This window comes from Bicyclus anynana, chromosome 10, assembly GCF_947172395.1.
Source record: "Bicyclus anynana chromosome 10, ilBicAnyn1.1, whole genome shotgun sequence".
NCBI classification, from domain to species: domain Eukaryota; kingdom Metazoa; phylum Arthropoda; class Insecta; order Lepidoptera; family Nymphalidae; genus Bicyclus; species Bicyclus anynana.
The window spans coordinates 5,961,054-5,984,277 of record NC_069092.1 but is presented as its reverse complement, the minus strand read 5'-3'; the positions used below and the strand labels follow the sequence as shown (position 1 = coordinate 5,984,277).

Below are 23,224 nucleotides of genomic sequence, written 5' to 3'. Positions count from 1 at the left end.
TAACAGAAAAAAATAGGTAATAGGTACTTTTTCCTCAAATGTTACTTCGCCGCTTTGTATTTTTTTTTTACTTTTTACCAGCGAATTTTTTGAGCAAGATGAGTACTTAGTAAAAATTTTTTTTTCTTCAAGAAACATTCTTATAATGAACCATTTATTTAACCATCATATTATCATCTCCATATTATATTAAAGCATTACCTATGCAGAGCTAACAAACGACACTGTCTTAGTTCTGACTGCTGCACTGTCACTCTGTGAATTTCTCCTTCACAAACGGGAGATACATTCGGTATACGGAGGAGATTTTGGATTAAGCAACACATAGTACAAATAGATTTTATACCTACCTACATGCATATCCCTGTGACGACAGATAGGGAGCAAGTGGCTTAAGCTTCTGACGAAATTCAGAACTATGGAGTATATTTGCAACGTCTGGGTAAATAATAAAATAGGTATAAAATCGAAAACATTGAGAAGGAGAGAGTGTAATAACATAACTTAGTGGACATTAAACTAAATTCTTATTTAGGAATACTTACAGAAAACTCCTTGAAAACTAGATTTTATAGGACTTTAAAAAAGCACGGTAGGTAAAATAGAAATGGGACGGAAGTCTGGAAGTGATGTGGGACTACCTAAACCTCTAAGGGAGAGGTAAGTAGTTACCTATTATTTGGAGTAGTTGAGGATACAACAGCTATTGCGCGAGAATTTTTGTCGATCTCTATCGTACCATCATCTGAGAGAAAAGGTATAACCTTTGACAATGTAAAACTTGTTCTACAACAATTATTATTATTGATTTCAGTTTAAGTAAAAAAAAAATATAATAAAAACTAAAATCGCTACTAACTAATTCCCCAACAAATACCTATATTCTAAAAGACGTAGATAGTACCTACCTATCTAATTTTGAACACACTTTTTAAAACTGATATTTCGTTAAAGGTTCTAGTTTTCAATTTACCTTAGTACAAGATCAGTAACTTATTTATTAATAAAGTCTACTACAGACCTACTAAAGACGGCCAACCTGAAGGTTTTCATCTCAAACTTGAGTAAGCACGTCGAGTTGGCAATAAATCGATTCAGTTAATAGAATACGTCATAACTGCCTGTTAGTCTGTAAGGCTACCTTTCCAATAGATATATACCAGGATGCGAAGCGATAATTTACTACCTCATACTAAATATTTTATCTAATAGGGTTTATTAATTGACTAGGCAATGCTACTAACACAATCTAAATTAATAAGCAAGCTAAATAAAGACCCCAGAACCGTGTAAAAACGTTTGATAGAAGCTTGGTCTTTATATAAAAGCAGACATGGTAACACACATATTATAACTGTTTCTAAGTCATAAATTATTATGTGCGTTGGTATAGTTTTCACTCGCATGTTATGCATGCTATCCTTAGGCCCCATTCGCACGAGAGTTAAAAATGCGATGCGTTAAAACACAGCGTTGATGATCGTAGCTTATAATATGAAGTCCAACGCCCTAAATTGAAAATGCAACGCTGCACGATAAAAAAGTGTCGTGTTTTAAAAACACTGTTGTGGGCACATATATTTGGGTAAGCATTTTTTTGTATTTGAACGCCTTTTTAACTTTAAAAAATCTCTCGTGCAAATGAGGTCTTACAGAGATACAAGATTTGAAAAAGAAATGAAATATAGCTTCCATTCAATGTAAGCTTCTTAAAGAGGGGTAAGCGTATAAACATTTTTGAGTTTTATACATCCCTTGGCTACATGTTAGGGCAAGCTTCATTATCGGCAGAGGATATTATGAACGAAACCTTAAAAAACACGTAGCTGCATATATTTCAATTGAACTGGGAAGGAAGGAACCATTTTATTTTAAAAATTAGGCGTTTGAAAGTACTATAACATACCTACGCATACCTTATTATGCACCAGTAAGTATGGTGACATTTTCAGAGGCTGAAATGTCGAGCAAACCCCTACAAAAAAACACTCATTCGAAGTGGGCTTTTAGAAGTAAGTATGGGAATAAGAGAATAAAATATAGCCTTTGCCTTGCCTACTCAGTGAAGACGTATCTTTGTAATGTTCATATCAAATTTTTAAAATCGTTAAAGTAGTTTTTGAGTTAGGTATAGTTAAAAACAAGCAAACAGAAAATCAATTCTTACCTCTTCATAAAAGAGGAAAGATTTGATTTTCTTTCATACTTCTTCTTCTATTAATTTAGAGAAATGTAAACACCAACGCCAGTTTCTCTGAACAAGAGAGGAAAATCTTACTTACTCTAGTAAAAGCTATACGAGAGTATAGCTTCCGTCCTTTGCTATGCGTCGATGGATTGGCATCTTAACAGGCTCTGTGATTGATATCAATCATACCTACGCCAGCAATAAACCGACGAGGCGCGATAAAAAGGTAAATTACAGTCATAAAGCCAACCACCGGGCCTCGGCAGACAACTAGACGGCGTTCCCCGATGAAGACATAAACTACTCCTTTATCTCTATAGAGGTGATACTTTAAACAAGTCAATAACTGTTTAATAAACGTCTCAAAAGAGCATAATAACAAACCACGTGCGTCCGAAGTCATAAAGTCTCGAATTTATATCGAGGTTTAGCCCCGGAGGCGTATACGAAATAATCTGAGCGGTGTTTACTGAGACTTCTACAAACGGCGCAATACACGTGACGTTTACGAGCGCTCAAGTGGTAGTAAAAATCGTGTTTACGATCCTGTGGAGGCACGCGCCTGCGCCCGCGCCGCTCTCCAGCTGGCGCTTGAATGCGAATGAGCCTTGCAGTTGTCGATATTGATAAGAGGTTCGTATGGAACTACATAAAACATAAAAATGAAAATTTTGAAAAACCCCCGAATAACATGAAATTTTTTTATTCTTTACAAGTTAGTCCTTGACTACAATCTCACCTGATGGTAAGTGATGATGCAGTCTAAGATGGAAGCGGGCTTGTTAAGAGGAGGATGAAAATCCACACCCTTTTTCGGTTTCTACACGACATCGTACCGGAACGCTAAATAGGGAGGTAACTAGCCACGGCCGAAGCCTCCTACCAGCCAAACACTTACACTCTCGATTAAGTTATCAATATTCTGTTTCAGTGCGCTTTCATTTGAGACCGCGCTCGAGTATATTAGCAGACATTTGGTTGCTCTTCCCCACTTTTAATCCCCACAACTTTTAAACGGCTCAACCGATTTTCATCAAACAAGCCTAAGAACACTCGCCCGTAAGTCACCTTTAATTCAAAAGAAACTAAATTGCTTCATCCGTTCGGGAGCTATGGTGCCACAGACACGCTGACCGATAGACAGACACGACAAACTTATAACACTCCTCTTTTTACATCGGGGGTTAAAAAGAAGAGACCCAGTCTCCAAGGCGACAGTTTTAATAAGGATTTGACTCTAACTTTATACGTCTCATCAAGACTAACTAAATCTAGCTTTATCTAATCATATAATAATTATTTCGGCTATTATTTTAATGGAGTAATCTAATAAAATAAACAAGGCTTTTAGTACATTTTCATGTTCTGTTTCTCTGAAAAGTGGGCCCAATTTCGGACATCTTTCTTCTTCTTTGTCGCTACACTTTTGACAGAGCAGTCGTGGTCGACATTTAGAAGTGGTGGCAAGCTTCACGAGCGTCGCCATTTATCCAGTAGTGTAGCTCTCCTAGCACAATCCTGGCGCGAACCACGGATAGCGGTTTTTACTTTGTCAGTCCAGAGCATTGGCACACTGTACAAAAATTTACATAGCTTGTAAGGGGAACTGGCAACAAACTATGAAACTATAAGTATCCAGACCGGCGTTATTAAATGGAGTGAAATATAGACAGTAGGTACTATCGGAGAGATCACGTCTTCGTACGCTCTTCATCATATCAGCCGATGGACGTCCACTGCAGGACATAGGCATTTTGTAGGGACTTCCAAACATCACGATACTGAGCCACCTGCATCCAGCGAATCCCTGCGACTCGCTTGATGTCGTCAGTCCACCTGGTGGGGGGTCGGCCAACACTGCGCTTACTAGTGCGGGGTCGCCATTCCAGCACTTTGGGACCCCAACGTCCATCGGCTCTTCGAACTATGTGCCCCGCCCATTGCCACTTCAGCTTCGCAACTCGCTGAGCTATGTCGGTGACTTTGGTTCTTCTGCGGATCTCCTCATTTCTGATTCGATCACGCAGAGATACTCCTAACATAGCTCGTTCCATCGCCCGCTGTGTGACGCTCTTAGAGCTCTTTAATCCGGTCCTGTCTCTCTTTCATCTCAAGTTTCATCATTGTAGGTACGTCAAGCGGTTTTCGATATTTCGTAGCCTTTCGCTTTTATATTATTATTTAGGTATTTAGGTGAGGACTTTAGTTTACGATTATATAAGTCACATTATTTTGCATCATCATATTTTCCAGTTCTAGGAATCTTTCGGCCGTAGGGCCTATGATGCAGACAGGAGTGTCACTACCTCTTGGTTATCTTTGTTTGTACAGCGACGTTTCTAGCAGCTGGTTTGGCCTGTAGTTAAATCAATAAGGCTTAGTTAGGTAATAATACCTTATACCTTACCTACCTTATCAGCCGATAGACGTCCACTGCTGGACATAGGCCTCTTGCATGGACCTCCAAGCGCAACGATCTCGACCGCCAGCATCCAGCGGCAGGTTATAATATTATTATTAGATAATGGTAATAATAATTGATCGAAAACTTAACCCCTCTCATTGTGAGTGACGACTCGTGCTCAACAGTGAACCGAGGGTTGTTAATGATGATGATGATGATCTGATATTGTTTTGGATCATATTCTTTACCTACTTATAATAAAATGCCCTATATGTAGGTACTTAAAAAAATTACCAGTGTAGATCTTTTAAATAGTGTACTGGTGACGCCATCTACAGGCTAGAAAACAATACTTACCTACCTACTTTTTTAATATTTTTTTGTTGATCTTCTAAAAGCTGAAGACTTGAAAAGGAATTTCATGAAATGTTTAAATCCTTTGGTATATAGCTTAAAATATAAAATATTACCTACATTATTGTTTCCAATTAGAATCGTAAAAGCAAGGAGAGACAGGGACCTACCAAAAGGTCGATACACTCCAACTGCCTGTCTTATAAGAATGACACTTTCAATATAAATATTCATCTTTCAGAGCTTTTGTTACTCCCTAATAGGTATTTAGGTAGATAGGTATAGTTATGTACTTAATTTGTTAGGTAAGTATAGATCGAGTTATTTTGATGTCATATTTATCATTAGCCACTGGTATTACTTACGCATCCATCTTAAGCCGCTACCACATACAACACGAGGAAAGTGAGCAAGGCGAGATATTCGTGAAATATCTCCACGAATATTCGCACGAATATCTTTTCATCTAGTAGAACAGTGTGGGGCTAGGTTAGATACAGACCTCTTTTAAACGGCATCCCTCTATTATTTTTTGTATACATTCAATGTCTCTATTTTGGGGGCGCGCAATCCACTTGACGTGTCGTGATCTCTACTTAAGAACCTTATTGTTCAACAGACATGACCAGCCACTTGAAGCCTACTAGATAGGTACCCTTAAAGTTAGAATTACAAGTATATACTGACGTCAAATATTACTCTTTGGCGAATTAGAAAGAGATTCCAAGGATAGCTCTATCTACGAGTAGGTATAGCACGATGAGTGCTAAAGAGTTTTTGGAATAGCCTCGTTGACAAAGAGAAGAGATGTTTTTTTTTTTTAATTTAGGTATAATACACAATGAATGCTAAATCTATTTCTTACCTAAGCAAAGCAACAGTTCGAGGAAATAAAAAATAACTGATAATCAGTTATTTTAATTATTGGGAACCTAAATTCATTTAGGTCAAAAATTACTTACCTACCTAACTAATATGGGGTAAGTACCTAATTTATACACGACATTCAGATTATTATTTAAAAATATTTTTTTAAAAGTAAACAAATATTGAAATATAATAAAGACTCGATTTTAATAAAATCTGCCTAGAACTTAATTAGCTATATCTAAATAGGTGGATACCTTTAAAAAATATTTTTTTTATTTTTATCGAACCATTAAATGTTGCAAAGTAGCGCCCAACCCTTTTTATGTGTAAATATTTGTTTAAAGAGGCCACAATAAAAATGCGAGCGTGTCGCCGGGGCCCGTACAGCGCTCCAAGAGCCATTCATTCGTTTGATGACTTCATTTGGACGCGCGAACCGAGTGCTCTCGCGATAATGCACTATTGTTTACCCTTCGATAGTGCGTCTTCCACTGCACGCGCCACACTGCGCCGGACAGGGACGGCTGTACATTTCGCGGCTCACCCTACGCCACACGCGCTCTACAAACACAACCCGTCCCGCTCGAACGTGCGGCCAGCCGCCGCGAGCGACAGTGACAGAGACTCCGCTCGTATAAAACAGGTAGTAGAAGAAATAATAATCATCTTTACGACTTCTCACTCTATTCAGCACCTTGTTACGATACTGCGCGCTCATTGTACCCGACCGAGAGTGGTTGTAAAATCTTTTCTTTACTGGCCCGTTTCACTAATTGTACGTTTATGAGTTTACGACTTTGCGGCTTTACTTTTCAGTAGCCAAGTCATTATTGGCCTTTTGTAGGTGTTATTTTTTGCTTGTTGACTTAAGTGAGTCGTGTTGTCGACTTTAAGTGCCAATAAATGCCATTTAGAGATTAAAAAGATTGTTTTTCGTTTTTCGTATACATTTTGTCGTATAATTTTTTGCATAAACACAAATCCAAAGTCAGGGATGGCAGTTCTCTGAAATGTAGAGTTCACAGAGTCAAAATACATATAATAGAGGTTAGCTTTACAGCTTCAGCCTCAGACACGTGGTTCAGGAGGAGTGATAAGCGAGGGAAAAGAGAGCGTGACTGATAATATTTATAGTGATTAGCGAAAAGGGGACGGAACAATCGTCAGTGTCGGTATCGCAGGCGGCGCGCGGGGCGGCGCGCGTGTTCGCTGCGACTCCGGCCGCTTAGTAGACTGCGTGAGTCCAGTCGCGCCGGTCGCTCCCGGCCTACAGTCGCCGCTCTGCTCTCGCGACTGCAAACTTCACTCGCGACTCGCCGCCACACGTGCACTCCGAGCCGAGCCGAGCAGCACGGCACCCGCACGTGACGTCGCATGACACACACGGGACCGTTTAAAAACTCGTAAAACCGCGGCACGTGCTCCGGAGTCGTAAAATAATCGTAAAAAGTAAACACGAGTCGGCCGGCCTTTATCGCCGATGAAACACATTATGACGGTCGGGTGACGTTTAATAGGCAATAAAATTAATAAAGTCAACACACAGTCGCCTACAAGTGACGTTCGCTACCTCGCCTCGCGGGGCCGCGATGACATAGTGCTCCCGTGACGTCAGTGTCGGACTCCACGATGAATTCCTACTTCGAGCAGGGCGGCTTCTATGGCGCGCACGGCGTGCACCAGGGCGGCGGCGGTGGCGACCAGTACCGCGGCTTTCCCCTAGGACTTACGTACGCCCAACCGCATGCATTGCACCAGCCGCGCCCGCAGGACTCGCCCTACGACGCCTCCGTAGCAGCCGCCTGCAAGATATACGCGGGCGAGCAGCAATATGCCAAGGCCGACTGCTCCAAAGCAGCCGAGCAGCAGAACGGATACGGTGGCAAGGAGGCCTGGGGCTCGAGCCTCGGAGCACTCGTACGGCCCGCGGCCTGCACGCCCGAGGCCCGCTACAGCGAGTCCTCGAGCCCGGGCCGAGGACTTCCGTGGGGCAATCAGTGCACGCTACCCGGCGCCGCGGCCTCCGCGCAGCCCGTACAGCACCAGCCCACCAACCACACGTTCTATCCCTGGATGGCCATAGCAGGTAAGTTCGCTCATATATTCCCATTCATTTACAAACTATTAGCTTATCCTACCATAACCTTACTCAGATTATTTTGAAACTAAATAAAAGCGTTTCAATTACAAAGTAGTAAAAAAAGTAACAACAAATTATTCATCTGTAAGCGTAAAGAAATTATTAATTAACGGTACTTCAATCGAAATGCCCATGAGTTGCTTATCTACTCGAAGGAAAGCTCTAAAATGACGCTTTATCGGTCCCCGGTTTAAAAAATCTGATAAATTGTACACACTGCCAAATGCCATTTACATAAAAATATGTTGAACATTCCTCTAGGGTCCCCCGTTCTAACAAGATACTAGTAAGAACGGAACGCAGGTAGCGCGATGGCTCGCAGCTTTAGTACCAATAAAAAGCACATAAAACGAACGACCCTCGTTAACACCTTATTAGTGAGACAGATTTGCGTGTCATTCAAACTTTATTGTGGTCTAATAAAATTGAATAATTTATTATCATCGTTGAGGCAAATTAAATGAATTGATATTATATGGTCCCATTATCGTATGGAATATAGATAATAGATAAATAAATTTAAATATAGAAACAGTTTAAAAATATTAATTGCATTATTTATATTGCTTAGTCTTAATTAATTTAATTATCGATTTAAATTTTTAATATTATATAAATTTTTACCATATTATAAATAAATTTTTACCATTATGTAAGTAAATGAGTACCTGCCATAAAAAAATCTGTCTCTATATGAAGTAATTGAGAACTTTACAAATTTCTACTGAATAAAGAATATATTAAAGTTAAGGTTTACAAATAAATTAAATTATTATTCGAAAAAAAATTGTTAAATTATTTTTTTGAAAGAGACCATGATACGAGTATATGTTTCTAAGTTTACTTCACTATATTTATGTGTTCTTCTATTCATCTCTGTCGGTGTATGGCCAAACTATCTAAATTAACATAATTGTTTCATTAGTGTTAATGTGTAAATCAAATTTAAAAATGTAATTTAATCTATATAATAAACAATAATCATCAGTTTAGTTACAAAGGCGGATAAACAAAATCCTCAAAGGCTGGCAGCACATTAACATCTATAGTGTTAAAAGTGTACATTGGCGTTGTTCGTAATTAATCACTTAACATGTGGTAGCCCGCACGAAAATAATAATTCAATCAAGTAGTGACCGAAAATGAAAAGGCTACGAAGTATATAAATATAAACCTCTTTATAAAAATAGTTTTATTCAGTACGTCAAATATCCAATAAAAAATAGCACGCTCCTAGTTTCAGCTCATTATTGCGCAACCAGGCATGATTCAACAATGATACATTAATAGCAAGCCTTTTAATTTAGCATTCATAAAAATATTACACCACTATTTTTATCACAATCGTACTACTTATATATTTTTGTATTAATAATAACAGTATTGCTGTATATGATCTCGCCATAGTGCAAAATAATAATCTCATATCTTCATCTTAAAACTGGAACTCACCTTAAATCACCTTAGTATAATTTATAATATTTTGCTAAATATGTTCATTCTGACATAATGTAGGTGTTTTTAATTCAATAGTTTTATATTTAAAAAAAATATCTTATCCAACATAATTAGTATATTAAAATGAGCTATACCTACTTATCACTATTACTTATACAATGCTGTAATCAAATAATTTATTGGCGGTTCAAAATTTACTTTCACTTCAGGTTATCATTTTATAAAATTAATTTGAGTCATAATTCAAAGTTTTGACTTGGACTTTGATTAGTCCCGATGCAGCATTTTAGAGCCCTTCGTAGCAGGAGCGCGCGCGCCGGCCAGCCGCCCGCCCGGGTCAATGGCCCGATCTAGTTTGGGCACATTATTATTAACTTTGGTTTCAAACGTCGACTAATATACTAACATCTTGCTTAGATGATGAACTTGACACAGGAACTGTATTTAAAGGATCACTGGAGGACAACATATTACTATTAATGCAAAATACAAAGGATTCGGCAATCATAATTAAATTATTATTCAAATGTTACATTATTTTTTCGTTGATCTAAAAAATAAATTTCAGTCTTCACATAAATTCAACCTTAAATTGTAACTTTTTAATACGACACAAATATTTTACAAACAGTCAAATCATAGAGGAGTGAAAATGTAGATTAATTTTCTCACTTTCAATAAGCCACAGTTATATTGCGTACTTTTGACAATTTTAAGTAGTTTGTGGTTTTCACTAACCCATAAATAAATTAAGAAAAAAAAAGTTTAAGAAATGTTGTTTATTTACCTACGTTAAAGTAAAAATGTAATTATAAATTACTGTCACAACTAAACTAATTTAATTGTTTTAGCTTAAGTGTAAGCTGTTAAATCTACCAACCATTGTAATAATTTGTTCCTATTTTACATTCCTCATGGCAGAATAGTCATATTAGAGAATTTTCTTACAAGAATTTGAAATCTAATTGGTCATACGTATGACCTTTTTAATCACTCTACTTCATCTACAATCAATCTTTGACTGTGTTATGAGTGAAAGCGAGTTCAAAGAGTGGGATCAAACCAGTGACCTCTTGGACTCTAGGCGGAACCTTTTACCATGGTGCTATTGAGTTTAATGTTTCAAAGTAGGACAATATCATCATCATCATCATCCGGCTAAATTTTAATAGCTCACTTCAGAGAAAAAGGCTTTGTTATAAAAGAGTTTAGAACCACCACAATGCTACAATGCGGATTGGCGGGCTTAGAGTAGGGGAACGAGGGGATTGTTGTAACAGTCTTCATTAAAACTAATATATCTTGAGATCTATTGATTAAATTAGGTGCTACTAAATAAAGTCGGTTGGATACTGTAACTATTCCTCTACCAAATCAAGTAAACATAATATTTTAAATAGTCATTATTTTACAATCAATTGTTTTTTAGAAGCGGTGTTACAACTAACCTCGCGCTTGGGGCAAGTTGTAACGTCTATCAAGGCAAGTAGTAACCAAAAAAAAAAACAACAATAATATCATTTATTTTTTGTGTATTATCTTTAAAGTTGATCGACTCTTCTAACAAATTTTAGATTTTAATCTATCGTTATTATTTTCCATTATATTGAAATATGACAGCTTTTGTCAGCTAGAACAAGTTGATGACAATGGGCCCCGCATTGTTTCGAAACGAATCGAGTACACTTCCACCAAATTCCATTGAACCCGATGAAATCGGTCACTCCTATGACCATAACCCGGTAATGCCGGTGTAATTAACACGGCGAACGCGCGTGTGGTCCTTATACTCATAACTCATGCGACTTGATAAAATTAAGTAACACAGCCTAAAAAATAAAACTAACCAAAAATAAGTAGTCGGACTGTCGGCCATATTTCACTTCGGTTCACGCAACGCACCGCGAAAACAATACAAGGACGTGGCCCATGAGGCTCGTATGGGATCCTGTTAAGGGCTCTTTGTAGCTTCAATTCTTCAAGTGTATTTTTTTTAATTTTAACTTCTTGCGTTTTAAGGCATGCTCTCTAATCAACACGTGCTGCTTTTTAAGCTTCAAGTGACCCTTTAGTATGCTTATACTAACAGATTTGATACGGATGAGAAATAATATTGAAGTACTTATAAAAAATCTGATTAGAATATTTTTTTTGTGGATTGCATCGATGACCCTTATACCTATTTTTGCTACATTTCACAACTGCAATGCAATTCAATAAATTATTTGCTGTTACTTGCTTATACAATTAAGAAAATACTCAAATAGTTTTAATGAAACAAAACATATATTTTTCTTGATTTTTTTTTAAGGTAGTAAGTATTTTATTTTCTTTTTAACATAGGTATATAAATAAGAAATAAACAACCATATTTTTATTATAATCCAATCATGTCTGATGGAAAGCGAAGAGTAAATGTGTGACTCAACTATGTGAAGCGCGCTTACCTAGAAGATGTTTGTTCACTCTTAACTTGAATATATCTCATAGCTTGTAGGAAAAATCGAAGCTGGAAGAGGCTTGTATATATTTGCAGTAGGTAAAATGAAAAAGAATGAGGAATGAGATTCTTATTTTAATATAGACTCCACAAAGGGAATTGCAGTAGGTAGCAGTATATTGTAATATATAAAAAAAAACATCAAGTTAATGTAAAAAAGTTTATACCTAGTGGAAACGAAAACCCAAATGTATAGGGCAGTTCAAAAATAATGGACCAACCTATCACACAATTAAAGATAATTTTTTTAATGGAATTTACCTAATGATTTCTTATTTGAGTTAAAATAAGAGTAAAAATGTCAGATTTTGGGTTCAATATATTTTTCAAAACAGCATTTTTTAGCAACTGTAAGTAATATAAATTTGAAAAGTCCAAAACAGCATCTATTTAACAAGAGTTTGAAGTTTTCGTGTTATCATTTTAAATCGCGCAGGCGGTACCTTAATAACTCGTAGTCTCCGAGTCGAACCAATCTCGCTTTCAAATTTTATTTCAATTCGATTTCGACGTGTGTTTTGGATAATTGGTAGGAAGGTATCTTCTTTTGAAATGCGGAGCCCATGTTTTGTATCCGATTGTGCGAGGCTCATTGCTGGTAATGTTTTTACCAGTGTGAAAATTATAGATATACCCACCTAACTTCTTAATCAACCTTTGAACATAGGTACTTATCTATGTGGAATCACTTAACATGGAGCATAGAGCATATTATAAGCCATTAGCTTAGTGTAGTTACATATGTGGCATTAGCTTTTCGTTATTCACTCCATAGATATAAAAATGCACTGGCTACCCTGAGGGCTCTTTACGAAACTGTATTATAGAAGGAAATGTAAATTTTGTGCAGTTTGCTCGTACAATAAGTATTTTTTATATATATATTATTTGACGCCATCTAAATTAAAATGTCGGTAAATCATAGCTATATTAGAAAAAATAAAAGAACTTAATAAACCCATGATCGACATTCATTGCCACGACTTTGAAATTGGAGCTTTTAAATTTTTGTCTATGAAAAAAACAATTTTCTAAAATTTTTGATTAAAAATAATAGGTACATTTTTTTTATCATTTAACAAAAAACATTAAAAATTAGGTCATACTAGGTAGGTTATAAAACTATTGTCGGTTCTAATTTAATATTATAATTAAGTGAAATAGTTATTTATTCGTAATATTTCAGAATATTTAGCTTTGTAGTTTTAATTGCGTAAAAAGGTTAAAACAGATAAATCTAACTTAAAAATTCTAATCTAGTCCAAACTTAATTATGACTAATGATAATCATTTACGCAATAAAAGAGTTTATTTCATTGTAAGGAACACAATTGTTCAACTATATTTAAAATACTCATTAAATCTTTTGCATTTTATCGTAATTTAATTAGTACTTGACCATTATGAAAATGATTAATCATTTAAATGTGGAAAAATATAAGATAAATGTGCCGGCGTAATTATTTTGTTGAAAAAAAAAGCAACATGAAGTTCCTTATAAATCACCCGTCAGAAATTGTTTGCATACAAGTTTTAGGGTTCGCTGACGAGTGTTATAAAACCTTTTTTGGACTTTGTATTGAAGGTACATTGTAACGTAGATATTGTAAAAAGCTACTTTATAGAATAGATACCTTTGTCATATTAGGTTATTTTATTTCTACCAAAATATATTTACTGTAGTTCAATAATAAATAGATACGGCGATATTGGTTAAAAATACGTGTGGCACTCCGGGCCTGCCGCAGTAAAGCTATTTTTTATTAGTATTTTTATTCTTTAGAAAAGAATAAAAAAATGTCTTTTCGTTGAGCTGGAATTGAACTGGTTTAATACGTTTTGCTCCTTAGTTTCACACCAGTTGTTCAGTTGAGTCGATATGATAACGTCGAAATGTGTTAACTTGATGCACGCACGGCTTGGGTATTATTTTCGTTACAGAATTTATTGAATTAGTCGCTGCGCTCAAAACTCGCAATAAAAACTATGCAACAGCTTAAAAAATATCTTATAGTTTGTAAATTTAAAACATTTAGGGTCTAATTCAATGCTAAATATACCTAATACTTACATAATAATGTTATACCCATACGGAACCCATGGTTGTATCTTAAGTTCTAACAAAAACATTAAATTATCAAGATCATTACAAAGTAGAGATTAATTTGATGATGCGGCTAAAATGCAACGTACCTAGGTAATTAGTGTAATTATACTTACATAGAACAAAAAGTTATTAGCAGATCTTTGTAATTGAACCTGAATACGTCTTTGTAGTACCTATGTTCTGAATAAAGGTGAGAAAGTTGTTCAGACATTTGACATTTTGAAACCTAGAAGTAGAATTTTAACAATAGATTTTAAAATTATGTGAATGAAATAAGTACACAGGGAAAGTTTCAAAATCTGACCAATAACTTGTAGAGTGTAATACGTAGGTAAGTATCTAAAATCTCTTTAGAGTGATATTATAAAGAGGCAACATTTGTTTGTTTCGTCGATACGATTATACATATTAATAATCCAAGAATTATTCGACCGACTTTAAAAATTATTTCAACTTTACAATGATTTTATCCCCGTTTTACCATGGGAAAGCGGAGATATTACTCAACCACCATCACTATTATGATATTAAAAAAAACATGTATCTATTGACGAATCAAAATAAATTGTTCTTTCTGAATAAACTAAATTTGAGTTTATTTTCGAAAAAATTTGATCATACGTAGGTTCCCCTACCGCTTATCAAGCCGGCGTTACAGGCTCCAATCTAACCTTACCCTGACCCTATAATTTCTAAACAGGTTTAAAAATTGGCGACTGAATTTCGCTCACGGCGAAATATTTTAAATGCTCCTTTATTAAAGGAAAAATGAGATATTGTAATCACTACCTAAGTTGTGCACTTCAAGACACGGGTATAGGCGACCTACTTATTACTGTTGGTTTATTTTTCAATTAGAGAACAATTGAATTTTATTTATTTCATTTTGATTTAAGTATTCTTCCATAATATGTATATTTTAGATTTATTATGAACCCGGCAGTCAATTGACAAATCCACAATCCTTGTCCATTAAGCTATTTTCATCGTTTCATAAATCAAGTTATATTCTATCTCACACCTACTTAAGTTTGAAAAACCAGTTACTACTTATATAGGTAAGTAAGTAATTTAATTATCTACTTCTAGTATATAGGTAGCTATATAGTTACTTAGTACAAAAAGTTAATCCTGAAGCAACACAGACAGGTGTAGGGTTCGATCCTGGCACGTTGGACTATTGTCGTATTCAGTTTCCTTAATACCTTTGCGTTGCGTGATATAGGCATAAAAGAATTTCATTCCAAAAACCTTCAGATAAGTTCTGTAGTGAATATAATGAACAGTAGCTAGCTATAAGACAATAACTCCAATAGCATAGTTATTATAAAAGTCCAAGGTCTCAGAGTGGCCGGCGGTGTTCTCTAGTAATTTGTAAGTAGAGCCCATACCCAATCTTTATAATAATGGTCGGCCTCCAATTATTTAAAACGTGCGATAATGCGGTTGAACCTTGAACGAAAGTTGCCTTCAAACAAGTCGATTCGAAAGGTCTCACCCCACTAGGACGTTCCTATACAAATAGTGAACCTATTTTTAGAATAATATACGCACTTATAACCTACTTAGTAGGTACCTATAGTTAAAATACAAACAAAACTTATATAGGAAAAAATTAAAAAGTTGCCTTCGAACAAGTTTATTCGAAAGGTCTACTCCACCGGGACGATCCTATGGGTATAATTAATTTACCTATTTTCAGTATAAGATACGCACTGAAACTATTTAAAGACTTGAAAAAACAAACAAATAAAATGTAGACAGAAAAATTATTAAAAATTAATTTACTCATTTTAACTGAGCCATGTGTATTTCACTGATGAAGCCATGTAAACATTTTTAATAGGTACATTGATAACTATCTCACAACTTTTTACTAAACGCAGTATTTTTTTACTTTGTATACAACTGCGCTCGACTGCACGCTTGCCACGGATTTATATTTCGCTAGATGCCGCTTGTCGTTCAATCGAAGTTAATACCTTCTTCGTCGTTCAATCGAAGTTAATACCTCCTATTGCGCTTTCTACTACCTATGGCTTCAAGTATACTTACCTGCAACATTTCAACAACGGAATGTTTTTAATATAAAAAAATGATACCTTCTAAACATAACCTTAATTTTTCCCCACCATTTAAGCTTGGGCTAAAAGTGTGTACGAAAACAAATGGCGGGAATAGAACTGCAGACTTTTTTAATATGAGTCCAGAACCTTTACCATAGAGCTATTAAATCGAATAGCGCTATTAAGGCTTATACTTACATAATACTAATAACAACCTACCTTCTTACTAGACTAGTCTAAACTACGCATAGCATATAAATCTTAGTATTATGAATATAATAACTTAATCGTGACTAATTGTGTGATGTCTGGAAAAACGTCGTTTGACTAAAAGTTGATTAGCATTGAATAGAATAGTTATAAATAACCTCGGTGGGAAATTTTTACAAAAGACGACACTGTTGTTGGCGCAATGATATTAAAATAATATAATTTTTTTTTGTTATTTTTATTTAAAAAAAAAAAAGTCGCCGGCAATCGTTGGTAAAGGCTTGATTGACAATATAGAGGTTCTGTGTTTGAATCCGAGCTTGAAACTATAACTGGAGGCCTTAAATTTCGAAGGAGGCTTCAACATCTACAGTCAATAGGTACCTACTAATCCAAACTAAAGTCAAAGTAGAGATGTCAATCTCATTAATTGTGATAAATACATAAAAAGAAAGCAATTAATAAATTAATAACTCAATATGTATACCAGGATGTTACACACATCCAACGATTTTATACCTAATAAGTAAAAAAAATCTTTTAGTATAAAAAACTTTTGCACACATTGCCAGCTAACCCTAAAGTGACCTAAACCTTTGTAAACATCCAGAAATCTAGTGCTGGGGCCTATACATTTTTAAATAAAATATAACCTACAACGTTTCCTTACAGTATAGTAGGCAATACCAAAAAGAAAAAGGTAGATAAATAATCTATGTTTTTTGTTACAAATATATGTATTTTTTAAATAGATTATTAAAAAAAACAAAATAATATAAGATCACCAACGCGTTCCTATATTGCATACAAACTGTTTATAAATCTCCGGCACGGTAAAATACGGAGTGACGCAACATTGACTCATGGCGCCCGACTTGAAGACTGCTCTACTTTATGTTATCGACGCGATCCGAATGTAAATTATTTCCAGCTTATTTACATACTGACACTTTGTACGTATATATATCTTTTTTATATCTATATTTATATCTGCTTTACTTAATTCTATATTAAAATTAGTAAAAATGGCTTAAAAATATTAAAACATTTTTTAAATTTACCTAGAAGAGCTAAAATTTTTTACATAATAAATTGTTTGATATTAGTTAGAGTAGTTATAGGCAATAAGTATGACTTGATTGATACATAAAATGTATACCTAACTAATAGGTAGGTTATGCTTACCACAGTTAACAATAAAAAGTCAAGTGTAATTACTCAAAACATTAAAAAATGTGCATTTTTTTGTTTGTTACTTGGTATTTATTCAGTTTGTGAAATTCGTCTTAACAGGTCTTAGTGAGGTAAGTAGTTTACAACAATGACGACCTTGAGCAACATTCATAAAGAATGCCACGTAAGTACTCAATAGTTCCTAATGGTACCCCAAATTGGCTCGTCCGCACCGCACACAATCAAAACAAACGTTGAATAACACACAAAAATAACGACATAATAGCCCCGCAACAGTCGCTAGCCATAAACTAATAATGGGGGAGAATATGTTTTATGACTTTCAAGTTTTGAATACGCCAAGTTTTTTGACTTTTAGTGAGTCAAAAATCGTGTTAGAGTGTACACGTATCATGAATTTTTATTTAAATTACTTATTAAAACACAAAGTTTATTAATTAATCGGTGCAGTGGTGAGATTGACGGGCCGCGGTGCGGGAGGGGAGTGTGCGAGTTGATTCCCGCCTGTGCCGGCGGCCATCTTGAATAAGGATCGATCATAGGTGTGCAGCTGTGAAGTGATAAATATAAGTTGCATCGGTGTGCGTACTTTCTTTTTGTGTGCCACGAAAGCTCGCCATCTCCGGAACTCGGGCCCAGAGCTGGAACAATGGAGTTTTATTGTTAACATAATTTTATTATAATTGTAATTATTTAATTACAAAATTAGTTTATTATTGAATTATGACCTTAACATTGTACATCGATAGTAACCATACTACCGTAGGATTAGTGCGTTGGTAATATGACAAAAATTAAAGCTATAACAATTAATTTGAACAATTTTTAAAATGTCAATGTTTGTATTTATAGCAATGTACCTAAATCCACAGCTTTTTTATTGATTTACTAGACTAATTAATAGTTATCTAGTAGCAGTAATGTTGAAAAATAGTAAAAAATAAAAAAAATATTAAGCTGTAAGTATTAATCGAAAAACGTACGAAATAATCAACTTACTAAATCGACTAGCTAAATCACTATACAGGATAAAATAATTATTATTACTCAGATAACATTTAACATACCTACTCGTATTTCAATTAAGTGCATAAAAAACTGTTTCAAATTGTTAAGAATATTGAAGCCAATAAAAAATGTTATTTTAAAAAGGATAACCAACCACAACACAGCTTGTACCGTACGAGTAAATTGTAGGTTTGATCGGCGTACCGTCTGCAAAAAAAATATCGATTCACATAAAATAATTACCGAAACGAAGCAACATAGATCTCGCCTAAAAACTTAACTGTATCTAAGTAGATAATGCCCCGTATGAAGATAAATGTAACCGAGCCAAGCTGGGAACAGGTTAGGTTATTACGCGTTGCATTGGAAATCATCGGTTACGTACAACCAAACCGTGACTTTCTACAGTAATCTTACAATTGTTTCGATTCCACTCATTGTTTGCCGAGAACTTGTGTCCGTTTTTATTTTTCCGGACTTAGTGTTCCGTGCTCTAGTGGAAGGAATGATAAAATAGATATCTATCGGTGTTAATAATTCCTCCCTACGTTAGAGTTAATTTTTTAAAAGATTTTGACAAAAAGCTAGCAAATACCTTCGTTAGTAGGTATGTAGTGCCTAACATATATTTTTGTTAAAAAATGAAAATTTTCATCAGATCTACCTAGTTAATATTATAAATGCATTAATAATCAGTAATTACCAATTTCCGTTTTTACCGCTAAACTGATCATGATAAATTTATTCACCGAGATAGATAAATTTACATAATGGATGGATATGATGGTTTTCTACTGTATTATTCCAGAAATCTAAAACTTTTAAAATTTTTATAAGCTTAGTACAATAATCAATCAATAATAAGCTTCTCTGATTTTTCACGGAATATCTAAAAAATCCTAAATCCTCGAGGACGCCTACTTATTTTTTTTAATAATACATTCACCTGTTCGAAATTTCGAGAGGTACCTACATGTGGACATGAATAAAAAGTGTGTAATTAAAATGTCACTACATAGTGTTATTATCTTGTAGATAACATAAAATAAACTATTCTGCCGACAGTTCAGTAGTACGAAGAAGGAAAAATTCATCAAAGTGCCATTTATGTTGCAATTGCAGTGTGATATCCACCAATTATTAAAGATATATGATACCTAACGTCTACGTGGGTATACCTATAGGTAAACAGGTATTATTATGCAGTCGAAGTTAGTCGGTCGGTCCGCCCCGGGGATGTTATGTTAGGACATTTGACCAGAGAGAGCTAACTCTATAATCGGTCTATACTATATTTAAAAACCAAAACAAATCACAGTCGTTATCAGAAGCTAAGTTTAGAAGGACTTTCACATTTTTTGAAGCAGGCCAAATCTGGCCAAGGCTCCGCTGTGGCTTTCAAATTAGATGCCATTAAAAATATAAATTAAACACATATTAGTAAAGGTTTGTATAGTCTATAATAATTTTTCCCCTCTCCTATATGGCGAGTTGCTTGGTACTGTAAAAGAGCCATTATATTATCCAATGAAACTAGAAACTAATTTACTACATTTTTCAACTTATAAAAAAAAACATTGTTTGTCTTTCTAGTCTCAGCATTGTACATTTTGTATATTTAATAAATGTAGGTATATCTATACTTTGTCGATTGTTTAATTGAAAACGACTGAAATAAAACGTATCCGAAGGAATTTTTATTCCATGTAGACAAACTTGCGTGTGTGTGCATAAACGAGGATGATATGAAAATAATCAAAAACAAATACAAGCCAATTTTCAAAAGGTGATTTTTTGAATAAACAATTTGGGTAGATACGGGTAAATACAAACAATGGTTATTACCACTCAAATGTTACCTATTCATTACCTTTCCTAAAAGTCAGTGTCCAACGGATTAAATGCAAGTAATTATAACATATACGGTTGCAATTTGCATACGAAATGCGAGACAACGTTCGTAATTATGAATAAATAATAGCTATACGATTACACTAATTTTACCATCGACAAAATAATTGTAGACGTTATATTTAAATATTTTTCTTGTTTGCGTGAGCAACAATGTTGTAGTTATTACATGCAATTGTATACAGCAGTGTCGTAGATACGTATTAAATGAAATCTGTGTATAATTACAGTGTTTGTGTAAGGTTATTCTGTATCTTTTTTTGTCATTTTACAATTTAACTACAGGCAATAAAGGACGATCATTTTGCAGACCCGATTACAATTTTTTGTTGAATTTTGATTGTAAGAAATTCATAATTTGTTTAATTTAAATGATTTTCAACAGGTTCAGGTTAATCTCATAGTAGTGGCTCAGTTACCACCGGTTTGACAGGATCTGCTGAAAAGAGCGAGCAAGAAACTCAAGATTTGATTCTTATTTTACAATAGTTACATTCATTTACAATTTATTGTAGTTTCTGAGTAAAGATCCAGCGGCCTCCAGTCATCTTTGACATTATGGAATTTAACAATTGTATAGTACCTAACATCGACTTGTACGAAAATCTCTTTTAACACAAGTTACAAGATAAATTCCAGCTGTTTTAAGCTACAGTATTATTACGCAATTTAGTTGCTTATCTTTTGTACCTAAATACTAATATGTTTAACTGAGGACTTTTTTGAATGTGTCAACGTACATTTAATTACTCTTTACTTATGCATGAAGTCATGAATGAAATGTCCCTGTAAATGCAATTCAAAATGTTTTTTAAATTACTTACAGAGGTTACAGATAAGTTAATGTTACTTACGTAGGTAGATTGGTAAGTATTAGGTTAATGCCTAATACCCAAGTAGGTAAGGCATATTTTTTGGTAAACTTATTAACTATTTTTTTAAATCTTTGTTTGTTTGTTATTTAATATGTAGGTGTCTATGTCATTTTATAACTGGAGAAGTATTTTATCCATTTAAAATTTTCATCATTGACATAAGGACAAAAACACAAAAGTTAAAACATACGATATGGAATGTATTGACGTGTTAGTTAACCTAATTCTTAACATACCATCCTAAATGACGTAACTATTTAATCTGCTATAATTTACTAATATGTCTCCAAATATCATAGCATTGCGTGGCTCGCAAGCCTGTTCGGGCCGCTTGAAGACTGTTCGCCAATTAATAATTTTGCACGATCCGCCACTCTACAATCGCCAACAGTAGGTAGATGTATACGAAAACTTTTGTTCATTCAAAAATTATGATAGGAAAATATTATATAATAATAAATTATCTTTCATAAAATTCATAAAGAAATAAAAATACATACAAAAAATACAATCATCGGGTGACTCCTCAAATAGAAGTTTGGCAGACAGGTAGAAAACTTCTTTCCGTGAAATTCTTTCAGGCTGTCTGAAGGTAGTAAGGCTTGTTCCAATCGTTGATATCGTCTCAATTCCCTCCAAATCCTCTGCTGGTACCTTAATATCTACAAAAAAAAAAACTAAAATTAAAATTAAATCTTCGTATGAAATTAAAGGCGAGTGCACACTATGTTCTACTTAATGTGGTGCGACTAAATATTTTTTTTTTTTTGGTTTTTTAATTTAAATACCATACCGTATTTTTGAACTCGTGGAAACTAAAATTGTCGCAGAGAATTGCTGATATGAAAAAAATGCAATTATCTAACTGTTTATTTTGCACGTTAGGTTCTTGCATAAAAAATTACACTGTAAGTTAGAAGGGAAGCGTGTCGTTTTATAAAATTGCACCAACTAACTCAGCCGTGCCCTAACCCGTTTCAAGTAAACTATTAAACCATATTTAATTTCACATAAACAGTGCATGGCAACATACACCTCGTATAAATAACTCCGCCGCCACCTTTACATTCGATGCAAAAATCTCGCTAACGACAAACGAAATTCAATTTTAATTTTCACGACACTAGTTTCATTTTTCAGAAGCACAATTTCCACAGCCTTTTTCTGTCCCCAAAACTCTTGATGGACTCTTTCGCTTAGGACATAAAGACAGTTTTCGCGTGGCAATGAAAATATTTTGTGATGTTCTAGAATTATTGTCGTGATGTAAGGGGTTTCGTGCCGAAACTAACGTTTTACAGAACAATGTGTCTTCTTTTTGAACTAAGTCGGGCAATCGTGTTAATTTTGCTACAAGTTTCAACAAGCGGCTAACATTACTTTACGGTTTTAGTTAAATCATTAAACCTATACTTAACTGCTAAAATATGACCTCTTCATAATAAAAAAAAAGAATAAGTCGGTATCGGTAGTCGGTCAGTAATTTTTTAACTAATAATTCGTAATAATTTCGATTTCAGAGGAGGAAAATGAGTAGTGCACGGCAAATAAACTAACTAAAATTACATTTTGATGAAATATCTTTATTACTTTTGCTTACAACAGTAAAAGTAAGCTACAGGAATTTGACCTTAATTGATTTCATATTATGGTTATCTTTATCTACTTACTTCAAAGGAAATTTCATTACAGGATTTAGGTACCTACTCACTGTAACCTTAAAATTAACGGTTAAATGTATGTAGGTAGGTTAGGTTGGAAGGAATCTACTTCTCTATCTAATGTACCTACCTAAATGAAAATATTGTCTAACAAAATTTTTCCTATCCAGAAAATGTATCGTCTCATGTAGGTTCTTAATAATTAATCTTTTACTACAGTTTTAAAATACTTACCTACTAGCATTCATTGCCTGTTCCCCGTAAAGATAAATAAGTGT

The 23,224-nt window shown here is 34.5% G+C and overlaps 1 protein-coding gene and 1 long non-coding RNA gene across 6 annotated transcripts in view; one reads left to right on the top strand and one right to left on the bottom strand.

Annotated features, from left to right (window-relative positions):
* Positions 1-7,000: 7,000 nt before the first annotated feature.
* Positions 7,001-23,224, top strand: part of LOC112057782 (homeotic protein ultrabithorax) — a 189,988-nt gene continuing 173,764 nt past the window's right edge. The window contains exon 1 of the mRNA XM_052883739.1: positions 7,001-7,902. Coding sequence (XP_052739699.1) covers positions 7,446-7,902 — 457 coding nt within the window. The 5' untranslated portion in view covers positions 7,001-7,445. The remainder of the gene's footprint in view (positions 7,903-23,224) is intronic.
* The window catches only part of LOC112057783 (uncharacterized), a 90,772-nt gene continuing 82,779 nt past the window's right edge, over positions 15,232-23,224 (bottom strand). For all 5 annotated transcript variants that reach the window (XR_008251108.1, XR_008251106.1, XR_008251107.1 and 2 more), the window contains 2 exons: positions 21,786-21,947; positions 15,232-18,132 (listed from right to left, as the gene is read on the bottom strand). This is a non-coding gene — a long non-coding RNA (uncharacterized LOC112057783). The remainder of the gene's footprint in view (positions 18,133-21,785; positions 21,948-23,224) is intronic.